This window comes from Melopsittacus undulatus, chromosome 9 (genome assembly GCF_012275295.1).
Source record: "Melopsittacus undulatus isolate bMelUnd1 chromosome 9, bMelUnd1.mat.Z, whole genome shotgun sequence".
Classification (NCBI taxonomy): Eukaryota; Metazoa; Chordata; class Aves; order Psittaciformes; family Psittaculidae; genus Melopsittacus; species Melopsittacus undulatus.
In genome coordinates, this window is record NC_047535.1 from 34,653,304 (window position 1) to 34,679,261 (window position 25,958).

Consider the following 25,958-nt stretch of genomic DNA (forward strand, 5'->3'; position numbering starts at 1 on the left):
ACTGTAATTTCTATTATGGTCTTTATTTTTGATGATCTCTAAAACTGTGGAGCAGGCCAAACTCATCCTTAATGTCTGTGAACTGGGTGGAGGTTTGTTTTTACTTCGGGGTGTGAGAGACGTGACAGTTCCCTTGCAGAGCTGGAGCTGCTGCTCATCCAGTACTCACCTGAAAGTGACCCTTCAGAATCTTTTTAACCCTATCTTATTTGTCATGCAATCACAGGCTGAAGACACGAGGATGCAGGAGATCATGAAGCTTGCACACGAGTTTTTACAGAACTTCTGTGCTGGGAACCAACAGAACCAGGCATTGCTGCACAAACACATAAACCTGTTCCTTAACCCAGGGGTAAGAATAACCTTATGTCATGATTTATTTTCCTAGCAAGAAATGAGAATGGATTCTCTTTGGTGATTGCCTCTGGGCCTATTCTGATGCAAGATTGGTTGAAGGGGTCACATTCTGTTCGCATTCTAAAACCTCAAAAGCTGGCAAGAACTGTTTGTTTAGGACCAGTATAGAAAGTTCAGGAGGCTGAAGAGGACTTAGAAACTACAATAAGCCAGTGTGCTGAAAGATCATGTCCTCAGAAATGTTCTTTTCGGTCCTGCACTCTGCAGGAGTGTTGACTTTGTCCTGACCTCTGTGTGGGGTTGGTTGGTTTGTCTCTGATTTGTTTCTTTCATCCCCTCCATTAGATTCTGGAAGCAGTAACAATGCAGCACATTTTCATGAACAACTTCCAGCTTTGCAGCGAGATTAACGAACGCGTTGTTCAACACTTTGTCCACTGTATCGAAACGCATGGCAGAAACGTTCAGTACATAAAGTTCCTGCAGACAATTGTCAAGGCGGAAGGAAAATTCATTAAGAAATGCCAAGATATGGTAATGGCTGAGGTGAGAGCTGCAGAGATTTGCAAGGTCTGAACAGAAGTTTTCACATACCATTTGGTGAAAATGACAAATTGATCCTCTCGCTTCTGGGACTGCCAAGAAGCTGACAGTTAGCTCTCACAATGCAAAAAGAGCATACAGCTACGAGAAAGCACAGGCTTTTTTGTGACCGAAAGCTTTCTGAGCTCTTCACCCATAGGTACAGCAAGTGGTTGCTTCGTTAATGATACTTACAATGTACTTTCCAGGGTTCTATGCAGTAGCATGTAGGTGGGCTTAATGAAGCAATGGGGCCTTTCTGTAGCAAAATTGGCTAGAAAAGAAATGGTGTAATTTCATGATCACTAATACAGAAGGAAAGTTTTACCGAAATAGTATTTTGATGGGGATTTCTTCTCTTACCAGGATCTATGTATTCAAATGTTTAGTACTGAAGGGGGAATAGTCTGAGGGTCTTCATAAGTTTAGGTATGTAGACAGCTGGGAAATTGGGCTGTCGGGGTAGAAGGGAGAGGTAAGAGAAAGGTGAATAAATCCCTTTAAGTTAGATTTTGGATGTGATCTGTTTGACATCGAGTGTATTTCCAAGTCTGGATTTTTATTGGCCTCCTCAGCAGGGGGAGCCCAAGGATCAGGTTTGTCAAGATCTGGCTTTTGTCTATCAGTTGTACTAGATCGATCCAAGGTCTGCCATATTTTGTCATTCAGTTCAAAAAGGGTTTTGTGAGCTTCTCACTGTGAGTTAAGTTTGCGAGATGCTCAGTAATTGGCTTCCACAGGGGTCAGCAGCTGCTGAAAAAAGGGAGTTGCCTCCTGCATTTTAGCTAGCTGTTTGCCACAAGCCCTGCAGGAGGATAGCCCCAGATCCCTCTACCTGTGTGATCAGAAGTACCCACACTTGGTTTGCTCATTCTCCTTCTCTTTATGGAGTTACAGGAGGACTGAACTGCTCTGAAAATGTGGCCGTCCAGGTCTCAAATGTGAAGCTGATAGAAATCTTCAGTGTGTGACTTAACATGTCACTTGCTAGCCTTGGAAAATTGATGATGTTTGTTCAGAAGGGTGGAATTACTGAGCCCTGCAGTCCTCCCATCCAGCATGTCCCTGGGGCATTCCTCTGACCAAAGCAATATGTCTACAGCTAGCTGTATTAAAAAGTCAGCTGAGGCAATGTATGTGAAATAGAAAAGCACAATGGAAAGTCACAAGCTTCTTGGCACAACTTCTGTCTAAGCAGTCAGTTGGATTGACTTTGAAGTTCTTCAGCTCAGAAGTGGTAAATTCGTTAAGAGAAAATGTCATACTGAAGCCCTCTATGAAGGCAGCGCAAGAGGAATGCCCAGCTGACATGGTGGGCAGTGCTCCTTTTAAATGTCTAAAGAATAGCTAATCTGGATTTGCACTGTAACAGTCAGACTTTAGATTAAGGGAGGATGCTGTGTTGAGATGCATGGGCTTTGATCTGCTGATGGAATATTTCTCTTTCTTGGTAGCTGGTGAATGCAGGAGAAGACGTCCTAGTGTTTTACAATGACAGAGCCTCCTTCCAGACTTTGGTGCAAATGATGAGATCAGAGAGGGATCGGATGGATGAAAACAGCCCTCTGATGTACCACATCCACTTAGTAGAACTGCTTGCTGTGTGCACAGAAGGCAAAAATGTCTACACAGAAATAAAATGCAACTCCCTTCTTCCTTTGGATGACATTGTTAGGGTAGTAACCCATGAGGATTGCATACCTGAGGTGAGGGCTGTTTGAAGGCACTGGCCTGTATCTACTTGAAATATGCTGATTTTGGGTGAGAGATTCACTGTTGCTGAGTCTGGCCAGGGAAGAGTGGTGGTACAGGTAGACAGCAAGCCGTGAGCTGAGAAACTGGATTCCTTCCCTGGTTCTGCTGTCAGCAGCCCCAGTCAATCTGGATAGTTAAATCCTTTTATTCTTGTTTCCCTGCCCTTAAAATGGGGATGTGATGCTGTACTTGGTTATTTTATAGGGTTCTTGAGGCAGAGAGGTTTATGGAGTATGCTGCTAACCTTGAACAGATGGTTCTGCAGAGCTGGAAATGATTATTATGCTGACGTTTTGTCTGCAGTTATCCTGGTGTTTTTTATTGGATGATGTCTTGCTATTCATGGCATTAAATTTCACCGGTGCTTAAATAAAAGGAAGAAGTAGAATTACAAATTATTTATATAGCAGTTTTGATGTGACATTATATTCATTCATAATAGCATTCAGGTTTTTATTTTCCAATGGTAATGTTCTTTTCCCTGCTTTTAGGTCAAAATTGCATACATCAACTTCTTGAATCATTGCTATGTCGACACAGAAGTAGAAATGAAAGAGATTTACACCAGTAATCATATGTGGAAGCTATTTGAGAACTTCCTGGTTGACATCTGTCGGGTATGGTTTCTGTATCTAGGAACTGAATTCAGAAAGCTTAAATGAACCTATTTAGTATAGAGCAGTACGAGTAAGACATAACAGTGCATCAAGTCAGTAAGTACCCTGAATACCGTGTTCCTTCATATTTATATGTGCCTTCTTTTCCGTATACCTGTGGATTTCATTAGTCATATTCCATGGAACACATTAATATTTTCCTTTAAAAAAGAAAAAAAACCCAAACACCAACAAACCAAACCTCAGAAAAGCCCCACACCCTGCTCCTTTGTCTAATGCCTTTTTCTGTTCTGCCACCTGGCCTGCTTATTCTGGCCAGGATACGTGAGCTCCTTCCCAAGCAATAGTTGACGTTTTTTGGCAGGTCAAGACAAAATTTTTCCAACCTTGGCATGTGTTTGGCCATGTGGCTTTTTGCCTGGGATTCCAAGTATTTCCCCATACGAAAGCATTACACCTCAGTTCTCCCTATTCTACTACTTTCTTTTCTCTAAGGTACTCTGGTTTCTCTTTCCTCCAGAAAATGTTATGTGCCAACACACCAAAACAGCGATAATGTTGGGCTTTTGCTTTGGGATATGCTGGTAATCCAGAGACCCAACTGTCATAAATACCATTGTGGTATGGAATTGCTGTGACTACAGCAATGTGAAATCAAGAATGCTAGTTTATAATGCTTGTTAATCTACTATGGTTGAGCTGTGTCTGACCTAAGAATGAATTCTCTTGCAGGCTTGTAACAACACCAGTGACAGAAAGCATGCTGACTCCATATTGGAGAAGTACGTTACAGAAATAGTGATGAGCATAGTCACCACTTTCTTCAGTTCCCCATTCTCTGATCAGAGCACTACTTTGCAGGTAGGAAAACGTGGAGGGACAGAAGAGTGAAATTATGCTGCCAATGCAATTATGTTCATACCACTTCGGTTCCACTTGTCAGTTTAACAGAAGCACGTGTGTTTATAATGTGGGAGCAAATATGTATTCATTGTGATTGGGATGTTTCTTTTGCTGCAGAAGTGGAAAGTGTTTTAGACCAGAGTACAAACATTTTTTCTAGAGAAGCTCAAGTGGCATTACTTCATTAGTGGATTCAGCTTTGTACTACCACTGACACCACACAGGTTTTTTGGAGGTTTCTCAGGTTCTGGGTGAGAAAATCACAATATAAGTAGGGAGGTGAAGGATTTTTTCCCTGTTTAGTATTGCAGTTGTATCTGAGGGCTCTGGTCATCCTCTTAGCAGCCATGGATCAGAGTACAGTTGAATAAGATGATGTGGGCAGGTGTAGGAGAGCAAGCAGCAATTTTGCTCAGTGATAGTATGTTATGTCAGCTGCCTAGCAGTGGTAAAGCAATTGCACAGCAACAAGGAGTTCTCCAGAGTGCCATGTAAAAGGAAGATAAAGTTTTGGTGGCAGGCTTTTCAGACAGGAGTGTTACAGAGGGTGCAAAATAGATTGTTTAAAGAAAGCGTCTTTTTATAGAAAGATTCTAATTTCCTTTATGAATATTCCAAACTAAAAAAAAAAAAAATAAAAATCCAGGAGTTCAAGTGTGTTTCATTAAGCTGAGTCCTGTTATTGTCTTGTTTAAAAGTCAGGGAAACATGGAGAAGCTTAGAACATTGGTGGGGTGACAGAAGGTAGAGATTTCCACAGCAGAACAGCAGTGTCAGGACATTGCCCCAATATTTGTATTGCAGCACAAAGATAACATCATTCTTTTATTCATAAATAACTTTTTGGGAGGAGTGTGGGTGGAGTGGTCAGGTGCCTGGCAGGTCTGTCAGAAGTTGGAGTATGGTAGTTGTTGAAACTTGATGCAACCTCATCATGCCCAAGGCAGTTGTTCACAGTGTGAACTTCAGGTCTGTAATTGAACACAACTGGCAGCGCAGTAGGAGGCAACTGGTTAGTGGCCATAAAGAGTATCTGGCAATTTGATGTCAGCCAAAGAAGCCATGCTAAGCCTTTGGGTCACGGTGTGTTGCCTAGGTGACTGCACTGCTCTGGGGAAGTGTCCATAAAACTGCTGCATGACTGTGCATCAGGTAGACACTTTCTGCTCAGTATGAGCAATAATGTTCCTGCTTTTGCCTTATTGGCCACTTGTATCTCTGCCCTTCTTGAGTCAGGATGTGTATTTAACCCATATCTGGATGACCAGTGGCCAGCCTGAACTAGACAACTTTTTAGCATTCAGCACAGCTGTGCTTCTCATAGGTTTAAACAGCCCTCCTTATTCAGACAAGGAGGTAGTCACACTGAAGGCAAGAGAGCTGTGTTTCAGATTGGCTCAAATACTCATAAATTGCCAAAGTGTGGGTATGGCCTGTTAGTGTGCAGAGAGCTGCAACAGCTGTGTTTGGGCTGAGCAGCTTTATTAGGGTTGTGTCTTAACACACACAAGTCTGAGCAGTGCAGCAGTTGCTTTGCTCCTCATGGACTTTACGATGTCAGCCACTATTGTGGTATCAGCCTCCATGCTAGTTTGTCAGAACTTTTATCAAAAGAAAAGAGAAAATTGAGATCAAGTCAGCCTTGCCCCTGGAGTTCTGACCTTCTCTCTTCCCTCTGTAGTGTATACCTTGGCTGTCATGCTTTTAATTGTCATCCCTGAGCATAAAGCATTTGAATACACTTCCTTACCATCATATTTTAGCCAACTGTTAATTTTATGTCAGCATTTTTTCTTTAGTTTCTCAATCTCTCCTTCTGTCTAGTAGGATGGAGTAACTTCTCTTTATCATCTCAGTTGATAGCTTTGTTTTTCTGTCTTACCTAGATTCATCTTTCCTCTACATCTCTAAGTTAAAAGCTCTGTTTCTCTCTCTTTTCCTGCCTGACATGACTCTTGTCCGTAACAAGGAACTTTCCCATCTGAGTACAGCCTGTTGGACCACCTAGCTGGTGTACATCACTGGGTGGGAATTTTCCCTCCTGTCTGAGCTGCTGCAGGGCAGTCTGCAGCCAGTACTACCTGACCTGGTGATGCTGTCTCCGTAAGCAAGTGACATTTGTCACTCTCCTTTGTGTGGCCTTTGTATTCAGTCACTCCCTGTCCTTTCTGCTGCACCTTGTCGTCTCATTTCTTCCCATATGAGCATCATCTCATCTCATGCTTTTTCATGTTATGGCTTGTTTAACGTGAATTGTACCTCCTTTGAGTCAGGACCAACCTTGCTTGTTCAAGGAACACCTTGTACGTCTGTCATACAGTTCAAATAATATAAAATTAGGAGAACATAAATTTGTCTTTTCAAAGAACAGCTGTCTAAAACTTTCCCTCTTTAACAAGTACAATTTAGCCTGTTTTGCCCCTGAGGGTGCTGCTGCCCGAGGCTTTCCTTCACAAGTGTAGTTAGAGGCATATGGAAAACGGAGTAAATTTCTTATTTGATTTATTGATGTAGTTTAAGCAAATGAAATGTCTTTGAAGCTCTTTAATGCCAAGAAGTCTTTAAACATGAACTGAAAAGATATGTGGGTGGCTTAAATCCAGAAGCACAGGTATTTTCATTGCCCTTGGAGAATACTACTGCCTGACATGTTCTGGGTGTTTGGCTTATTTCTAGCAAGAATAATAGGTATTTGCCTCTTAGTAATTTTTGCTTCTTGATTTTTTTTATTCTCCTTTTCGTACATTTCATAATGGTGTTGTGTGATGAATTGATACATTTAATTACCTAATAAATTTGGCTTTTTCATCTAACTCCACTTTTTTCTTACAAACAGGCATTAATCTTGACCAGAATAAAAGAGGTATTTTTTCACTGGTTCCTGTCTTGTGGGCTTTGCACTGTGGTGTAGTTCACTTAGCTGATAGAAACATACGTAGCTCGTAGGCACGGGGACACGAGGCATTCCCTCTCAATGTAGGTTCATTTGAAGTATTTAAAATACTCTTTCTTCTACAGGTAAAATAAATGAATTGTACTAAGTAATTACTGTACAAAACCAAACGGAGTTTTGGTCACTGTTGTTGAGAAGTTGCAAAGATGAAAGAGAGCTCATGTGCATGTGTGTGTTGGAGTAGCTCACCTATGTGTAGTGGAAGATCACCCTGTGAAATACAGAGCTAAAAAGCACGCCTTAATTTTGATCCATAGCAGCAGCTACAGTGCTTACCACTAACTACTACCTGTGTTTGAAGTAACACACACACAGCTGGTTTCTTCAGAATATTAGATACCAGCTAATAGTACTTGCAATAATGAGGTTTCAGCTCTGGAGCTGCACTGTTGTTTAGCCAAGAGCAAAGCCCCATATACCTGTGGACTATTGAGTCAGCTTCTGGTCAGCACTAACAGAGGAATCTCTGTGTGCCAGATTTGCTGATAACTCTGATTAAACTCATGAAGATGACTACTTATTTCCTTTGCTTAGTCAAGCTTCAATTACTGAGGCTTTACGCTTTAGAAGCTACCTATTTAATGTTTCCCTTCCAGCGTTTGTTCCCACCCTTTCCATTCAGTTGCTGACTGTGTGGTAGATATGCTGTCTACAACATGAAGTTGCCTAACAGGTGGATGCAGACCAGTTAGAAATGACTGGTGTGCAGAGTCATGGCTGAAGCTGGTAACTGGTATTATACCTCAAGGTGATGCTGATATGTCTCAGTATGGTGTGATGAGTTTGATTTTCTTTAACTTTGTGTTCTAGACTCGCCAGCCTGTGTTTGTACAGTTGCTGCAAGGTGTGTTCAGAGTGTACCACTGCAACTGGTTAATGCCAAGCCAAAAGGCATCAGTCGAAAGCTGCATTCGGGTCCTCTCAGATGTAGGTAAGAAACTGATGTAATCAGAACTAACTGCTGCAAACGTGGTCATCCAGTATTTGCCGCTTACATGTCACCCTTCCAGAACGAAAGCGCAGTATACTTCTCGCAGGTGCCACTTGCAGATATCTCAGAGCCAAGGCATAGTACAAAGCCATACTTATGTTGATACATTGTCATGGTTGAGTAATAGGTGTTGTCGCTGTCACCTGAAGTGCTTTGCCCATTTAACTTCAAAACTCTCTGCAGTCGTATTGATCTGCAGCAAGGAAATAGTTTTGTGCTGCTCCTCCAAGTAATTTGTTCCATTTTTAGGAGCAAGAAGAGTAATTTGTACTGGATATGAGGCCAAATCCTCTTGGATAGATGTTCATTTTTGTTAGCATGAGTGTGTAGCATGTTTGTTAGCATGGGAGTGTGTATAAGGACTTATTCCTACTCCTGTACTTTAAAGATAGTAAACAGCCTAAGGTGTGAAAGCCCTTATATATATATATATGTATATATAAATGCTACACAGAGGTCTGACCCCTTACACAGGGATTGAGCATTGCATTTTAAAATGCATATGAAGGAGATTGTAGAAGGAACTGCAAGTAGAGTTTGTCTTGTTCTTGGGGTGGCTGTAATACATGGGCTTAAGGAATTGGTTCTCACTAACTTGCTTGTTACAGCAAAAAGCCGAGCAATTGCAATTCCTGTGGACTTGGACAGTCAGGTCAACAATCTCTTCCTGAAATCTCATAACCTGGTACAGAAGACTGCAATGAACTGGCGAATGACTGCAAGGAATGCTGCCCGCAGAGACTCGGTGCTCGCTGCTTCCAGGGATTATAGAAACATAATTGAAAGATTACAGGTGACTACACAGCACCCCTTCCTCCTTTGATAAGCACTGGCATACCTACACAAAAGGAGGGATTTCCTCAGTAGAAAGACATTTGGAAATTAAGTAGTCAAAATGCCCCATGGTAATCAAGTTAGCTGATGGTGAATATAATAATGCCGTAATACTGTATGTAAAATCAGATCGTATCTAAACAGGTAATTGAATGTGCATGGCTAATGGATATGGAAGTATTCATCCTAGGAGATACTGGTATTTGAAGCTAGTGGTACTTGAAGTATTCTTGTTCAGCCATTAATGGTGTATTTCTTTGAGACAGGACTTTTTTGGCATCACAGCCTTCCAAACTCACCCAGTGCTTTGCTCCTTGTACACCAAAACCCACTACAATGAAAGGTGCCACAGCCTTGCCTGAGAACCACTGCATAAGTTGAAATAAATAGATGCCTGTTTCTTGTGAGCCAGTTGCAGCTGCAGTCTTTCCCTGAAACAAGCAAGTTTTGCTAGCAAGACTGAACATAATGCTTCATGTTAGAAATAGAGACTGATGTGTTATAGCTGTATTGTGTTCAGATCTTTAGACAGTTAATAAGGCTTTTTTTATACCAAATGAAATTAATTATCTTTAAATTGAAAGAGGGCAGATTTAGATTAGATATAAGGAAATTGTTCTTCCCTGTGAGGGTGGTGAGGCCCTGGCACAGGTTGCCCAGAGAAATTGTAGCTGCTGCATCCCTGGCAGTGTTCAGGGCTAGGTTGCATGGGGCTTGGTGCAGTCTGGTTTAGTGTGAGGTGTCCCTGCCCATGTCAGGGGGTTGGAACTGGATGAACTTTAAGGTCCCTTCCAACTGAAAACATGTGATCTTGGATGCCACCTTTATCTCTGAAGATTCATTCTTTGGTCAAAAGCTTTTTCTGGCAAACTGTTCTAATTAGCTTTATGTAAACTTACATTGCATAATGTAAAACCACTGCCCAACACAGTCTCGTGGAAATATCTTCTCCCTCTTTATCCGTTCCTGTCTATTTGTCCATTTTAATTTGATTAAAATTCCTCTCTAGTTTCATAGGTATCGATATTTTCTGCATGTTTAAGTGTTAGGGTAAACGTGGTTTTATTTTTAAGCTACAGTTTTCTAAACATTAAGGAAAAGGAGAATAATTTTATTTTTGCATAATGTTAACGGTGCTACCTTTCTGTAAATTCTTGTAAACATAAATAGCCTGATCATTATCGCAGAGTTACAGTGCTGCTATGAGTCTCATTTTTCTTATATATTGACAATAGCATCTACAAAGATGGTCAGTCATCTGGGGGACTGCTGGAAATCAGAGCTTCCTTTTTAAAGTTAATTACTAAACAATAAAATCTGAAGTCTTATCTGACCATATTGTGATGTCTTTAATGTCTAGGTGTTTATTGTTTAAAATCTTGTATGGTTATATTCTAGGACATAGTATCAGCTTTAGAGGATCGCCTACGTCCTCTTGTCCAGGCAGAGTTGTCAGTACTGGTAGATGTGCTTCACAGGCCTGAGCTGCTGTTTCCAGAGAACACAGATGCAAGGAGGAAATGTGAAAGCGGAGGTTTCATTTGCAAGTAAGTTGTACTTAGATGGTACAGTAAGTACCAAGTTGGTGCATACTTGTTGTGCTGGGTCATACTTGTAAAGCACAGTATTTCATGGTATGGTTAATTCAGTTTGTCCTTGGAGGGGGGCAAAAAATGCTCATGAGAATGGGGAAAGATTGCTTGGTATGCTATCCTAGCTAATGCTTTAAAATTCCTGTATTTGCTGCAGGATAGAAGTGTCATGAACAGTGGTATAAATGGGTAAAAAATGTTGAGCTGATCCCTGTTATTTGATACTTGCCTTCAACCCTAGTAATGTTTGCAAGGTGCTTGATCTGCTGGGTGAGTGTCAGAGTCAGTTGTTATCACATGCATCAGCGAATGCAGACGCTGCCCACATCTAGAGGGAAGGAAAATGAAAGATTACAAGGTTACTTAAAGGGCAATCCAGAGCTGAATCCAGCTTCTCTGGTCACCTCCTGGAGGGGTGGATTATATACAGAGTTTATAGAAACTAGGTACTTGAGTAAGGAACACATGCTGGGTGGGATGGATTGCACCATCCAGAACTCTCGGCATGGTTTTTAACAAAGTAGGATGTGGACCAGGCCCTAACTCCCACTGTCCCTTCCCGTGGTTCTTTTCTGTGGTCAGCAGGTTTTATCTGGCTGTCTTCCTGCCCAGGTGACTGCAGTTTCCTTCAAGGTTCACCTAAGTTTGTGGTAGCAGGTTGCCCTTGAGAGAATGTTCCCAAGATGATTGTGTAATGGTATGATGATAAAACTTGTTTGTAGCTTAAATCAATTAAGTAAGATAGCCATGTATATCTTATCCTGTTTTTAGAATATTAGTACTAAAACAAGCTGTGATTGATTGTTTTTTTTTTCAGGTTAATAAAACATACTAAACAGCTGCTAGAGGAGAATGAGGAGAAACTGTGTATTAAAGTATTACAGACGCTCAGGGAAATGATGACCAAAGATAGAGGCTATGGAGAAAAGGTAACGTAATTTACAGTTCATCATTCTGTGTTAAATGCTATCTTTATTCAGTAAAGGAAAATGAATTTCTTGCTCTTTCAAGCTGTGTTTTGTATGTGTCAACACTTCTGTACTGGATCAGAAACAAAACATTTTTAGTCAACTAATAAGCTTACCTTTCAAGTTACATTTGAAGTTCTTTCTGCTGCTTTTTTCTCCTTTAGATTTGCAAGTTTAAGTCTTAATTCCTGCAATTGCTGGTGCTGTGAAAATACCTAATTTTGTTACCTTTTTATGAAGGATATAACCTCCTTATCTGCTTTGTGGGTCTAGCTCACTCTTGATCAGGTCACATACCCTTTCAACAAGAGGGTATTTTATAGTTTAATTTATATACATCCAAGTCATCGTCTTGTTGTGAATTATAGTTGGAAACTGTCTATACATCCGCCTGTGAGATTTTTTTATTTCCCTTTCCTACATCCAACTTCTTTATCTTGTCAAGAAGAACATTTTTCTGTAGGTACAGACCTATTCTCTATTTGCATCAGAAGGCTCTGTATATGACCATATGTTTGTGTATCTAGACATTCCTACAGTCAATCTCAAAATCCTAGTCTAAGGTATCTCATGCATTTCTAAGCAACCTAGGTTATTACCATACCACATGGTGGGTATACAGAGAAATATACCCTCTCAGTGAACATGTTCATGAGCAATTGGCAGTTGGGACTGGGATAAGCAGTGACATGGAAAGACGCTCACTGCAAGTGGGAGTCCATGCCTGGGAGCAGATGGTTTTTCATGTCCCATTTTTGCTTGCAGTAGGTTTAAAGTTGTTGCACAAAAAGGCAAAAACTTTAGAGGTCAGACATTTTCGTAATAGCAGTAATTGTTTATAGCTGTAGCTATAGCTGCAGCCACATGGGAGGGAGCTGCTCAGAAGTCAGGGGAACCCACAGCATCACTAGGCTGAGCTGGGATGTCGCACACGAGCTCTGCGTTGGCTAGCCTAGTTGGGAATAAAGAGGCCTCAGGAGCAGAGACAGTGCTCTGTGCTAGTCCAGCAAGAGGCAGGCTCTAGCATGCCAGGGACCCGGAGGAGGGCAGAGCAAGTGGATGGAGGAGGCTGTACACGTGGGTGCACACGTGCATGCGTGTGGGCTGTTACTCAAGCACACCCTGCTGAGCACACAGCAGTGCCCTCAGTGATGGGAGACTCCTAGGAAAACACCCCAAGGGTAGGGATGGCTGGTGCTGTGCTCCCTGCCCTGTCAGGGAATGCTCTTCCCACGTGCTGCCACTGCCTCTTGGCTGTCAAAGGTCCAGCCCACCTCCTGGCTCCTGCTGCTGCCTTGCTCTAGACCTGGCATTCTACCCAGGGACTTCCATTCATTCTGCAGTGGCAGTGGGTTTTGGACAAATGCAGGGACCTTGGGGGAATGCCCTAATAAACTGCAGGAAAGAAGCATATATATATATGTATATGTATATAGGATGGGAAGGGGAGGAGGGTAGTTAGGAAAGTGTAGGGATTGAAGGTTTCAGCTTAACTTTCAGTACATCGTTGTTTCGTGCTGCAGTGGCTGTATTGTGTACTGGCTTGTAAGGCTTGTGGAGACCTTCTGTCCTCTCTTCAAGGTCCCATACTGAGGCATCTGTACAAGTCTGATCTAGAAGGGGACTGGTTGTAACCTGCAGAAGTTTGTCTGCTCCTGCAAAAGATAGCTGGGCTAGGTGATTGTTTTGAATGACTGCAATGTGCTGGTACTTCCTGTTGCCCAACATGGGGATGTAAAAGATAAAAGTGTAATCATAGTTTTAGTTTTACTCCTTGTTAGTGCATCAGTGTGCATTCTGCTGTTAAAAACAGCCACAAGGTCACTATAAGTAATAGAAAGGGTGGATGATATGTACCATATGTACCCTATACACCAACAATGCCCAAATGAGAGTGCTGAGAGTGTTTTTGAATGCAACATGCCACTCGGATTCCTCTAAATGGAAATTCAGTTACAGCAGTTCCTTAGGCTTTATTTGGCCAACTTGAGTGAATGTACAGTTAACAGAACTTGCACTGTTCAGGCCATGGAAAACCCCACAAGATTCACAATCTTCAAAGTGCAGAAAATGCATTAGTTCCTGGAACAGAAGATCAGTTACATAATGCAAGATAAGAATATGCTTGCCTGTAAAATGGATTTCCAAATATGAGAAAGCAGCCGAATTGCTTGCAGATAGACTGCTAGTAGTAGTAGAACAGCTTTTACTGTCTGCCTGCGAGAAGTGCAATCGTATTTATTCTCCCCTGTGACTCACATAACTGTATTTAGTCACCACGTAAAAGGCAATACCTTTTGTTTCTAAAATCACCCTGGAGTGTAACAAAAAGGGGAAAACACTTGCGCACCCATTCTAAATACAGGAGTCCCTGAGCACATAAAGTTGGTGAAACTTACTCTTGTGACCAACATATTGATCACACAAACAGCATTGCTTGTAGGTCAGATGCTGACAGAATTGACAGCAGTCACTTCAAAGCAGCGCTCAGCAGCAGAGCACCACAGAAGTTTTGGCATAGCGTGTGACTTTGCTGTAATACCATGTGGTGCTCACTGGAACAATCTGATTTATAGAAAGGTAGTGCTCCTCCTCTCACGCCTCATCTTCCAGCACAAACAATAAAGGCGGCACACCCTCCTGGCCCGTGTGCTTGTCCCTTTTATAGGTGGGAAGTGTAATGAGGGCGCAGTGTTGTCCTCTCCCATTAGCAAAGGCCTTCATTAAACAGCTGGGGTTCCTCTGCATCATGCAAAATCCATGGTGAGAACACAGATGTACAGAAGCCTGTGGGAAGGCTCCAAGTTTTACATATTGCTAAAGACTCCTCGTCTTGGCACGCACTCAGGTTCGCTCAGTGATGGGTAGCATACTGTGGTATATTTAATAGGCAGAAAACTTAACTACATTGACAGTGTAGGCTAGACCCAAGTTTTTTACTTTGCTGAAACATGTCATTCATACACGTCTTTCTGGGTGCCTACCAGATGATTACCCTTGGTTCTGCAGGACTCATATTTTAAACCCCCTTCTCTGTTCCCAAACCAGAACTCCAGCCTCCTAACTCCTTCCTACTGGCGCTCACAGCTCACACCAGTGATGACTCTCATCCCCAAGGGTGAAGTTCTTGGCTCTCGGTCAGCCAGCCCGTGAGGTTTGTTACTTGGCACAGGAACAAAGCCAGGGTGCATCCTGCCTCCGAAGCTCCCTGGCACAGCACTTCCAGCAGTGTTGGTTCCCCAACCCACCGCAGCCCAGTGCTTGCAAATGTTACTCATGCCAATTGCTAAATACAGCATTGAAGTGCAGTGTTAAAGTGCTTAAATGATTTATAAGATCCTAACATGAAATTTATTTGTAATTTCTCTTACTAATGCTTGCTTTCAATTCTTCCCCTTCTTTCTTTTCTGGCAGATTACCATTGAATTGGATAATGCTGAGGTTTAGTTTTATTTCTTTTCTACAGTGTTGTTTCTATGGTGTCTGTTTTATGAGTAGCTCTGTGATCTGTCCTGTTGTCTCTTCAGCACTGAGTTTTCTGATTTGTACGCCTGTGTCAGTACCTTAGTTTTCAGTCTGCCGTGTGTCTGCGCTGGGAATAGTTACTGTAACTAATTCCATATGTCATTACTTGGAATATTAGTCCAAATGCAGTTATAATTCCTGGCAATCTGCAATCATCTGCTGCCATAGTAGATCCCATGCAGTGTTAGGACCAGACCTGAGTGCCTTTGGAGAATCAACTGCTGCAAACACCATTAAAACGTCAGCATTTAACAGTCAGCCAGCATTACCAGGTCCTTGGTGAATAGGCTTTTTGTTTGGAAAACTAAACACTGAGGTTTAATGGTGTTCATGCAGAAGTTGGAGGAACCCACCAGAGGCCAGCTGGAGAAGACCCTGAACGAGGTGTTTCCACTTGCTGACCAGTGAGAGCCATTCCTCATGTCCTTGGGCATGGTGTAGTTGTGGGAACTGCTGAGGGCTGGGTCCTTGTGCAGAAACTGCATTGCTGGCCTTACCAAGGAAGGTGACAGTCATGCAGTTCATCAAAGCATCTCACTGTCCTTCCTGTTCCTCCTTAGTCAGGTTTGGTGTGTAAAGCCATGTAAAACATTTGAATGTGTTGTGAAAGCAGTGTGGTGTAACCCTATGAAAATTACTGACTTCTGAAGCTGTTTCTGTGTGAAAAGCTTCCTACCATCAAAAACGTGCCTTCAGCTGGTGGTGTTTATGTTCGATGTAGTTGTTTTATGGGTGAAAAAGCCATATTTGAGTGAGAACTTTCAGTATAACTGATATTAAGCTTTCTAAGGACTTTTAAAAGCAGTGTGTCTGTTTTGGGCACCGGTGCACGGGGAGAGGGAGGGAGCCGAGCTGTCTCTGCTGCTGCAACTTCCTCATCCAGCTCAAAAAAACCCTGGTGTGGGCGCTGAATTTGCATAAATGTATAATACTGAGAAAGTGATTGACTGGCACCTTATTTTACTGAAATACCAGGAAAAAAGAAATATTTTCCTCCCTGTGCTTTGTTTCCTGCATTCTCTCTCAAGCCAACCTTTCCTGTGGAACAAATTTCAACCACTTAAAATACTTTAAATGTTACTGCTCTTTATTCAATAGAGTAGATAATGAAATACACCATAAAATGCTTTCTATAGAACTTGTTAATTTTGATGCTGATCAGCTAAATTTACTAAGCTTCCTTCTGAAAACACAGTAATATTTGGGGACCTTGGCTGTTGAAATGGATTTGAACCTGAACTGTTTGTCACAAAAGTAGACCAAAAAGTGGGCATATCCCCAGGGCTGGGGTGAAGGGAATTCTGTGTTGAGCAGGGCTTTTAGAGGAGGGAAGGAGAAGAATCTCCTGCAGGAACAAACTGGAGTTGTGGCTTTTTGGCATTGTCTTTAGCCTAGCTTCTGGTTGGGACACTCGGGTTCCTGCTGTACCACAGGTGAATGGCATCATCCTCACCCCAGCATGTGCCTGCTCAGCCAGGGTCTAAGTTACCATCCCTAAAAAAAAAAAATGACAAGTCTCCAATTTCAGCCTTAACAAAAAGCACTTCAGGAGAAAATCCTCATTGAGGGGCTGCTGGAGTTTGCACCCTTCTGTGGAAAGGAAATGGTCTTTAAAGCGTGCCCTTCCCATTAATGTGTGTGGGAGCTAGCTGAGAGGTAGGATGTGTGCAGAGAGTAAAAGTCTGACGTTGGTCTGAAGGACAGTGTTTCACATGGCACAGGTCCATTTGCTGCACTGTCATCACCTCTGACTGTGCCAGTATGAGACACCTCAGATGCATCTCCGGGCTTTGCCCCAAACTTATAGCATTGCATAGCTACAGAGATGCTGGCGTGTTTAATCTCTGGTGTCATTATTTTCTCTTTTAATGTAACAAAGATATTTTCATCTCTTACCTAGGGAGTTTGCACCAGCAGCGTGCTCTGGTTTTGAAAAGTCTTATCTGTAGCTCATGCATGTTTCCATCAGGCTTAGACCACTTAAAGTGTATGGTGCTACAGCTTCCCAGAATAGCTCAAAAATCATATATATATATATGATTTTATCTTGGAAAAACTTCAGACAGAAACTTGAATTGTTTAATTGCAAATTAAGTCATAATATGAAACTTTCCCCTTCAGTCTCTGGCTGTAATGTGCTGTCTTTGCTTGCAGTAAATCAGCTGGAGCGTGCAGAGCAATTAAAGATTGGGCTCGAGGCTGCAAAGGAGGAACTTTATTCCTCCTCAGTGGAGCAGCTGCACGAAGGGAGCAGGTGTGTTTGTAACCACCAGCAATGAGAACTGGCTGCTTGTAGAAAGGGATTCAGACAGGGCTTGAACTACTGACAAGCCTCAAAAGGAAATCCTGGGGTTTCCTTTTTCTTTTTCCCCTGTCAACCCTAGAAACTATAAAGGGCCAAGAAAGCAGAAATCTCCGTTATTAGTAAAATTAATAACTTATTCTCTATTAAACTGAAGTTTTCTGATCAGCCGATGTGATTTTTATTCCTTCAGGGTAAAACTCTACTAAAAAAGTAGCTGTGTTATGGCACCATTTCCTAGTATCTATGTGATTTTATGCATAGGTTCATTTATAAATCTTAGTTGCTTACTGCAAGCTAATTTCGGTGAGTGGTAGGTCCAAATAATAATAGGTACTAAAAATGTCAGGAGATCCATGTGTTTGTTACTGAAAGTTGTAATGGAACATTTGTGTTACAACCCCCCTTAATGTATTTGTGAGGGAAGAAAGGGAGTGCCTTTGTAAGTGGGTGAATAATGCTGGAATTCACCTCACAGCAGGAAATCCCCCACGAAACAGGAAGGATGGTGACCGCTGTGACCTGCACCCAAGGGCAGCAGCATCCCTGTACATGCCTGGCTGAGCCACTGGGGTTGCTGGAGTATTGCAGTTCTGGAGAAGTGTTGTGAAAATGAAAGGGAGGGCTAGTGCAGTTTGATGCTGTCGGCCTAATTCATGTGCTTTCTATTGAGGGGTGTATCTGGAATTCCCATTCTGTTGGACAAGGAAGGAACTGGAATTTTCTGAGGAGAACCAGACTCTGTAGTCTGATGTTTGCTTTCAACATCTGTTTACTGTAGTCTCAGGACCATGATCTGGTCTAGCAGAAATACAACAGTAACATCTTTAAGTTCTTTTACAAGGTTTTTGAGTGGCAGCATCCGGTGTTGGGGCAGGATTTGTGTAAAAGGTTTTTCTCTTGGGGACAGAAGTTAGGATGCACTGTGAGAGTCATCCTGCAGTATTTCCAAAACACCCAGGTTCCTGTAAGCTTGTGAAAGTGCACAGACTTGTGGGATAGGGGTTGCATAAGACCACTGCTAAGGAGCAGAACAGGTATCGTGAAAGACTAATATAAAGCACGATTTGTTTGGATAGAAAACCAAAACCAGCTGAAACTGTAAACTGTTTCATGCCTTATTTGCACCTTATTTGCAACATGGTTGTGTTGGTTTTATCCTGATCTTGGGGACTCTGTGTTCGTACTTAAGTGTGTGTCGGAGCTTCTGTTTCTGTGGCTCCTTGGGCTCTCCTGGAGCATCAGGAGGGTGTTGGGAGCTGAAGAGGTTTGACTCAAGCTTAATTGCTGAATAGAGTGGTCTTAACATTGGCTTTGTGCAGGTGTGTCAAGTAATAAAGTAAAAATCCCCAAGGCAGTGCACAGGCATGTTGTCTGTGAAAGCCCTTGGGCTGAGTCTCTCTTGACTGACTCCTTACTGGGCTGGAACTGCTGTAATCCTGGTCTTGATGGAGCTGTTGCCTATGCTGGTCTCTCGAGAAGACGTTCAGGACCAAGATAAATTCTTCTTAAGTGCCACCAAGGGTGAATCTTCACACAACAGTGATAACTAAACCCAGGCTGTCATTAGACACAACAGCTTAATTTACTTTTAATTTGATCCTCAACCTACTAAAAAGTCCAGGCGTGATAGAAATGCAGATTTGATGGTGTCTCACAACTCCAATTGAGATGGTGAGCTCCACCGTGGGTTCCCTGTGGTCCAGGACAGCTCAGGCAGCACAGCTCCCTCCCTGTTGAGGCATTTCTATTTGTGACACGACGTTCCCATCCGCTCTCCTCAGTCCAGATAGGCGTTTGGGGACACCGTGGCCCAGTTTCCACCTGCAGTGCGAGTCTTGGGCACTAAACCGCATACATCCTGGAGAAGCACATTAATACTTTATGGACCGCAAAGGCGAGAAGTGTTAGCGCTGACCTGCAGGTGGCATGCTCAGGATGCGGAATGTGGCTGGGAGATGTCCTACTTCTTTCTTTTCCCTTTTCCCCCTCCCAGCCACATTGCAGTGAGCTGCTCCGCTGGGCACCTGCCAACAGCCAGGCAGCACTTACATAACAGCAGCTTTTTTTCCTGGAATTTAGGCCCGCTGCTGATGTGTGACCTTCAGTGGTAATTGCCAATAAATGCGGTGGAGATGTTTACAGTCACCGCCGGCCTTGCCGCTGCTGCCAGCCCTGCGCCGGTAGCTGCCATGCCTGTGGGGCTGCTGCTGCTGCTTCCACAACCACTGCTCCTGGACCATGGGATCTGTGTCTTATATCTCAGGGTGAAGAAGGGGTGCTCTGCTATGTCCCCCCACAGGGCTGGGGCAGGGGCCAGCAAACACTGAAACAACCAAAATGCCATAAGCACCCAGAGCTTCCCTTGTAATTATTTATTCCTTTTTAGGATTTGAAGTTAAGTAAAACCCCAGGGTTTTTCTGTTGTTTTTATTTTTATTCAGTAATGACAGTTCTTCATGCAGCTGATAAAAGATACCCAGCAAAATACACCTGCAGACCCACTCAGTGTAGTTTTGGGGTGCTTTTTTTCATCTCTTCACTTTGGTCTTGAGGTTTCAAGTAGGTGAAAAGGGAACTGAAAATCCTAGTCCAAAGGGGTTGACTTGAATTAACCTTCTCCGTGCTCTTTATCAATGATAAGCTAAAAGTCCAATGGCTGAGCAACATGCAAAATATGTGCTATTTTATGCATCTTCCGATTGGAGCTGGAAAATCCATTAACCTCTTAAAAGCTGGAGAGATGCACTTACAAATGATTCTCCTTGTAGAGGCAGCTTACTCCACAGTCATTTCTCTTGTGTATTTTGCACTTAGACAGTGCTTCACTTGTTATGTCTCAAGCAGAGGAAATGCAGGCGCTCATAAATTTTTGTGGGCTGCCTTCTATTTTTTTTCCCCTCAGAAATCCTGCAATCTTTGGACTGTTTTTATTGCACGAACTGGAATTGGTGAGCTCTTTGGAAAGGGAGCCTGGAACATTTCTTAGGGTTATTTGTAACAAAGAAATAGTTATGCCATCTTACCAGTTAATTAAAACTGTTAATGTAAAATGTGTAGTAAAGAGAGTTCTTACTATATTCAGTTATTGTAACTGACCTGCAAGACTGAGGTTTTAAGGAGAAGTGATTGCACTCTGATTTAAGGTCAATGGCATATCAGAGAATCAAGTCTCTGACTCCAGGAAAGTCCCAGCCCAAGTAAAACATGCTTTCTCAACTGAAAGCTCTGGAAAATGAGAGAAGGCATTCCTGTAGGCAGATCTGAGTGACCTTTCAGTGCAGGCACTGACAGCTCTTACGCCAGATTTCCCACCTCATTGTCTGGCAGCGCACAAAGTCTCTGCAAATTGACTGAGATAAGGAGGGGAACATTTAGCCACGTCCCTGGTATTGGGTGTGTGCTGCAGCAACGAGGCCACAGAGTGTAAGTGTGGTCGCTGCTCCATCATGTGCCTCTGCCCCTGTAAATCCCACAGGTCTTCTGTGAGGGCAGGAAGAGCACCAGTGCCAGGACAAGGTGCTGCTCCATGTCTCCTGCTGCCTCTTTATTTATGCAGGTGTGCCATCCTGCATAGTAGGATACCACTGGGCAGCTTTGGTGCAGGTCCGTTACAGTGATAAATTATAATGTGGGATGTTTGCTGAAGCAGCTCAGTGGTCTTGGTTCCAAATTATTCCCCTCTGCCTTGAAACACATCCATAGCAAGTCAACTGCCTGCTTGACAAACATCTGCATATCATCTGCAGAGGCTAGAAGTCTGCTACCCAGCTTTTTCTCAGTTCTGCAAGGTAACAGTGTTAGCCTTACAAAAGAGACTTGGCAAGCAGGTAACCTACATGGAGCTTCTTGGTATTACGGAAGAGTTATAAAGGACAGCAGCCTAACTTGTGCTCTAGTCTGTTGTCATGAATTGGACTAGGTGGTGTTTTTGATGTGAGCCTTTCAAGTAAAAACTGTACTGAATGTATTCCAAAGAGAAAGGAGGAGAAATTCAGAAAAGGGAGGAAAGAGTGCAAGAGGACTTCAAGGGTTCTATCTAAGCAGCCAGTCCCACTGGAACTTCAGTTAGTGTGGGGCACAGTATGCAAGAGCCAAAGCAGAGAGCAATGGTTTCAGAACAACATATATCAGATCTGCACTCCATATTTTACACTTGGATATACAACCTAGCTATCAAAAGCTGCATGTGATATTTGGCTTACTAGTTACATTTTATCCCCCCTTATATTTCCTCCTCTGTGCCAAATATCTCCTCCCCAGCACCCCAATAATTAGATGCCATATGCATGGACTTGGGTTGGTTCCTGAATTCACAGATTTCAGGACCAGAAGGGACCACTCAGTAATTTAACCCGACTTCCTGCACAGCACAGGGCATCTTGTTTCTTGCCATTTTTTCTCTGCTGAGCCAAATCAATTTAATTTGACTAAGCTTCCTTAGAATGCTCAGTGTTGATCTTGAAGACATCCCAGGACAGGTATCAGTTTACTATTGCCTTGCACCAGCTAGTCACCTTCCTATCTGATTTACTGGGACGTTTGGTAAAAGACCTAAAAGAGACGTGTGGTAGTTTGGAAAATGGCATCAGCCTGTAGAAGTTAAGCAGTCTGAGGTCTGTCACCTCTCAGTCCTTTAACCTAGGAAATGGCCTGGAGGCGGAGGAGGTTTGTGTTTGTAATTGGGCTGGTTTGTCCATTATTTTGTCAAAATTCCATGGTTTGTTGAGGCTGAAGAGAAAAGGAACAGGTCTTTGGAAGTGTTCATGTGTGTGCTCACACAGATGTGGTTTTTTTTCCAAATAAGAGTATTTCTCGCCCATTTGTAGCATTACGAGATATTTTCCATCCTATGTTGCTGAAGCCACTGTCTGGAGCAGACCTTGTCTATGTGAATGGGAATCCCTACCTGCCTTTTCAATGCATTTCAGGTGTGTTTTGGATGCTTACCTGTCAAGTTTCAAATCTTGAGAAAAGCAGTCCTGGGGCTTTAAACATGAATGAAAATCTGCATTTCCTCAGAGCATTCTCACTTTTTCAGTTGTTTGCATTTTCTGTGGAAGACAGGATTAGACAACTTTCATCTTGATTGTTAGATTGAAAGCGAATGGAAAGACTTTCATGCCTTCCTCAAAACCATAAAGCAGAAGGACTGAAACATCTTCCATATCTCATAAATTGAGACATAATGAGCTCACACTTGAGCTGTCACTTGCTTTGGTGGTTTTTGAGGTGGATACATCCACTGTTGAGGCAGGTAAAGACCATTCTGGGAAACAAACGTAGTCTGTGTAGGGGAAATGGATGCCAGAAGCATTATGGTCACCAACAGGTCAAAAAAAATGGTATTTCCCTTGTTGTGGCTAGTGATGAGTGGTGTATTTGCCAGCCTTGTGGGAATGGAAACTTCAAAGGAAAGAGGGGGTTTTGCACAAGTTGAGAGGAACTTCTTATGCTAGCAAAAACTAAAGATGATGTACGGTTTTCTTGTTCCTGCCACCCACTACGTTCTAGTTTAAAAGCTGGCCAATGTGTCCATCATACACAGTGGTCAGCTTTTGGTATTCCACCAACCTGCCCCCTCCCCACCCCATCATTTATTTTCTAGGCAGAGAGCTGAGGCACAAGAAATCTGGCAAAATTAGTACTGCAGTCCACTCTCCCACCCTGCTCAATCCTTCTTGCAAAGCATAAGCTGATACTTTGCTGTTGCAGCATGCGGGATAGTGCAAAGTATAGCCCAGGAACTACAGCTCAATAATTCTTTGCTCTTTTAACCCATTTTTACTCAAAGAAGAACAATTGCAGTATTTGAAATTTATATTCTTACTAAAAGATTGCTGAAGGCTGTGCTTATTTGAAATGATCCATCCAAGCACTGCCAAGGGCAGTGGCTCTTGCTCGCAGATGAGTTGGTAAGGCTGGTTCTAACATGCTGTCTGTGCTACAGTGGGAAGGCACAGGAATTTGCTAGCTGCAATATGTACTTTTTCCTTCTCCAATTAGGTTGGAAAGATTGAACTAACTTCATGCTGATCCTTCATCTGTGATGGTTTTCAGCCCCAAAATGTACATGTCTGTTTGATTAAGGTGGGGTCATGGTATAAGCCTTGAATAAAGAAGCTTTCATTTGGAATCCAAAGCCCACTACATTATCTTGTGGCAGTCATCCACTTGACCTGCCAGCTTCAGTGTCCACTTCCGTGGCAGGAAGGTGCCTCATTTTCCCTACACAGGAATATGCACAGTTTCCTTGCTGCTGTTGATTACTTAAGAGAGAAGGAATTTTTTGCTGTGCTCTGAAGCAAGTTGTGCAGACAGTGTCTGCGATCAGAGCAATGTGCCCAGACTCCCTAATGATTGGATATGGCATTTCCAGTGTCCAGCCTCCAAGCAGCAAGGGTGTATACAGCGGGCTGCACGGGAACTCTGTGTTCTTCTGCATAAATGAGGTTTTTCCTGTTAACTTTTCCTCCTCTGGCTTAAATCTGACCAAGAGAGAAATGGTTTGTGTGCTTGTGAAGTTTCCAAGAATGGTGACAATGCAAGGAAGCAGTGTACCAAAGGCCCTGTGAATTAGCCAGGAGGAAAGTCCATTAGGAGAATGGAGAATGGTTCTTCCTGGCCAAGGAGCCCCTGCCCATGGAGCACCAAAGGGGAAGCACTCATTGCTCTGGCTCCTTCCTGGGAAACAGCCTCTCCATATTTCAACTTCTGGACCTGGTGGCCTTCCTTTCCCTCTGTTGTGTGTTTCCTAGGCTGCAGCCTAGGTCACTCTCCCAGCATATGCTTTATTTGTCTGTCTAGTTTGTGTGCCCTCCAGGCAGACACAGGCAATGAGTGCCTGCCTTAGGTTGGCATCACTGTATCTTTGTCATCTTATTTCTTAGTGTCTGTTCCTGAGAAGTTAAATCAATTTACCCGTGATTAAGTAGGCAGTTTCATTTGAATGTTTTAGGTCTCTGTTGTATGTCTAAGCTCTACTAGATAAAAGTTGCTTGTCCTCATCTGTTTCATTGCGATGATCAGCATTTTAAATTTGAAAAGCTGTCACCATGAAGCCTCTTCTTTCATTGCTCGTGTTTGGTGCTGTATCACTTTTCTTTTATCTCAAGAAAAGTATGTTTATAGATGAGAATCCAAAGAAAGCATTTTTTAAACTAACACTGCAAGGCTGCTGGCTCTGTGACATGCAGCCCTTGCTTCCTTCTCCCACTGGTGAGAGGGGAAACAAGTCACAGATCCCGGGTGCTCGCTCCAAGCAGGCTACCCAAAAGCCTGCAATTTCTGCATTGCAGGCCTGTGTGCACCTGCAGCTAAAGCTTTTTTGCTTGTGCCTCTGTGTTCATGCAAAGTAGCTGGTGATGTTCAAAGGATACCTGCTAAACTTTCAGAATGTATCCCATTTAGGAGCATGGTGGGTGGGTGGGAGGGTATAAACAGTAATTATGGCTATATAATGCATTTGTGATGATTCAGATGAAATCAAGTGCTGTGCTAGCTCCTTTCCCCTAAGTGTTGACCACTAGATTTCTGTTGGGATGAAAGATTCTTGAAGAATGACTAATTTTTCCATTTTACTTTCAACTAGCTGTCGCAGCCTCCAGAAACGGAAAGCCCTGTAGAGGTGTGTCACCCACCTATATTTGTACAACAGGCAAATATTGGTGTTTTGAAGTAGTCCTGGTGGAGTCTCTTGTCAATTCAAAAACCCCTGTGAAATGTGTGTTCCTGCGCGGTGGTAGATAGTGACAATAAGTAGATTTGTTGAGGTGGTTTAATCCAATAGAGCAGTAGCATGATAGACTGAGATGAAAAAGTCCACATGTAAACCAGTCCCAAATCTTTGTTGCTTTTACCCCTTTCTCTGATGCTTTTAAGGGAGGCATTATGAAAAGTGTCCTCTCGCCTCCCCCTGCATTAGCAAAAGGAGACTTGTTTTCTCTGTCTCCTAATGCAGAATTTGCTTTTCCCTTTGTCTTGCATACGTAAAAACTTTGCTAAGCAAAGGGAAGTGTCTGAAGTTATCAGTGGAAGCTTTATAATCCCACAGCAGCTGGGTGTCCCATGTAAAGTGCCACAGTGAAACAGCTAACAGTCAGTTCACATCTTCAAGGTGACTAGTGCTATAGTGAATTGGATCTGTAGGCACATCTCCTTTATGAGACACCCCAGCACCAGCTGAATAAGACTGATTATTTGCCAAAATGAAGACATAAGAATTTATGAAGTCTTAAATTCTTTTGAAGTTAATGGGACATCCAAAGATGGCATTGGTACATTGTACAACTGGGTACTCTATCAGTGCAAATCTGAGTGAACCAACATGGAAGTCTAAATCTAGGATAGTGCCAATTCTCTGAGCTATATCCATATGAAGATCATCAATATGTTGTGAAGTCATAATGAAAAAATGTTTGTGGTAGTTTAGACCCTTTGTATTTGTAACTTTCGTGGAACAGTGTTTAAATGTAAAGTGGAACTCTGAGTGGTCATCGGATGACTTTGAGATGCTTGGGAGGTGGCTCCTAGTTTAATATGCGTCCCTGTGCAGAAGAGCTGCTCCTATGTGTTTTCCA

At 42.7% G+C, this 25,958-nt stretch overlaps 1 protein-coding gene across 5 annotated transcripts in view; it reads left to right on the plus strand.

Moving 5' to 3' along the window:
• Positions 1-25,958, plus strand: part of ITPR1 (inositol 1,4,5-trisphosphate receptor type 1) — a 163,489-nt gene that overhangs the window by 68,594 nt on the left and 68,937 nt on the right. For 3 of the 5 annotated variants that reach the window (XM_005149436.2, XM_005149437.2, XM_005149438.2), the window contains 9 exons: positions 227-352; positions 703-903; positions 2,394-2,645; positions 3,186-3,311; positions 4,044-4,172; positions 7,978-8,098; positions 8,767-8,951; positions 10,391-10,539; positions 11,402-11,513. In XM_005149436.2, coding sequence (XP_005149493.1) covers positions 227-352; positions 703-903; positions 2,394-2,645; positions 3,186-3,311; positions 4,044-4,172; positions 7,978-8,098; positions 8,767-8,951; positions 10,391-10,539; positions 11,402-11,513 — 1,401 coding nt within the window. Of the gene's footprint in view, positions 1-226; positions 353-702; positions 904-2,393; positions 2,646-3,185; positions 3,312-4,043; positions 4,173-7,977; positions 8,099-8,766; positions 8,952-10,390; positions 10,540-11,401; positions 11,514-13,937; positions 13,941-14,966; positions 14,994-24,970; positions 25,007-25,958 lie in introns of all 5 variants that reach the window. The other 2 variants (XM_034066017.1, XM_005149435.2) reach the window with 1 other exon arrangement.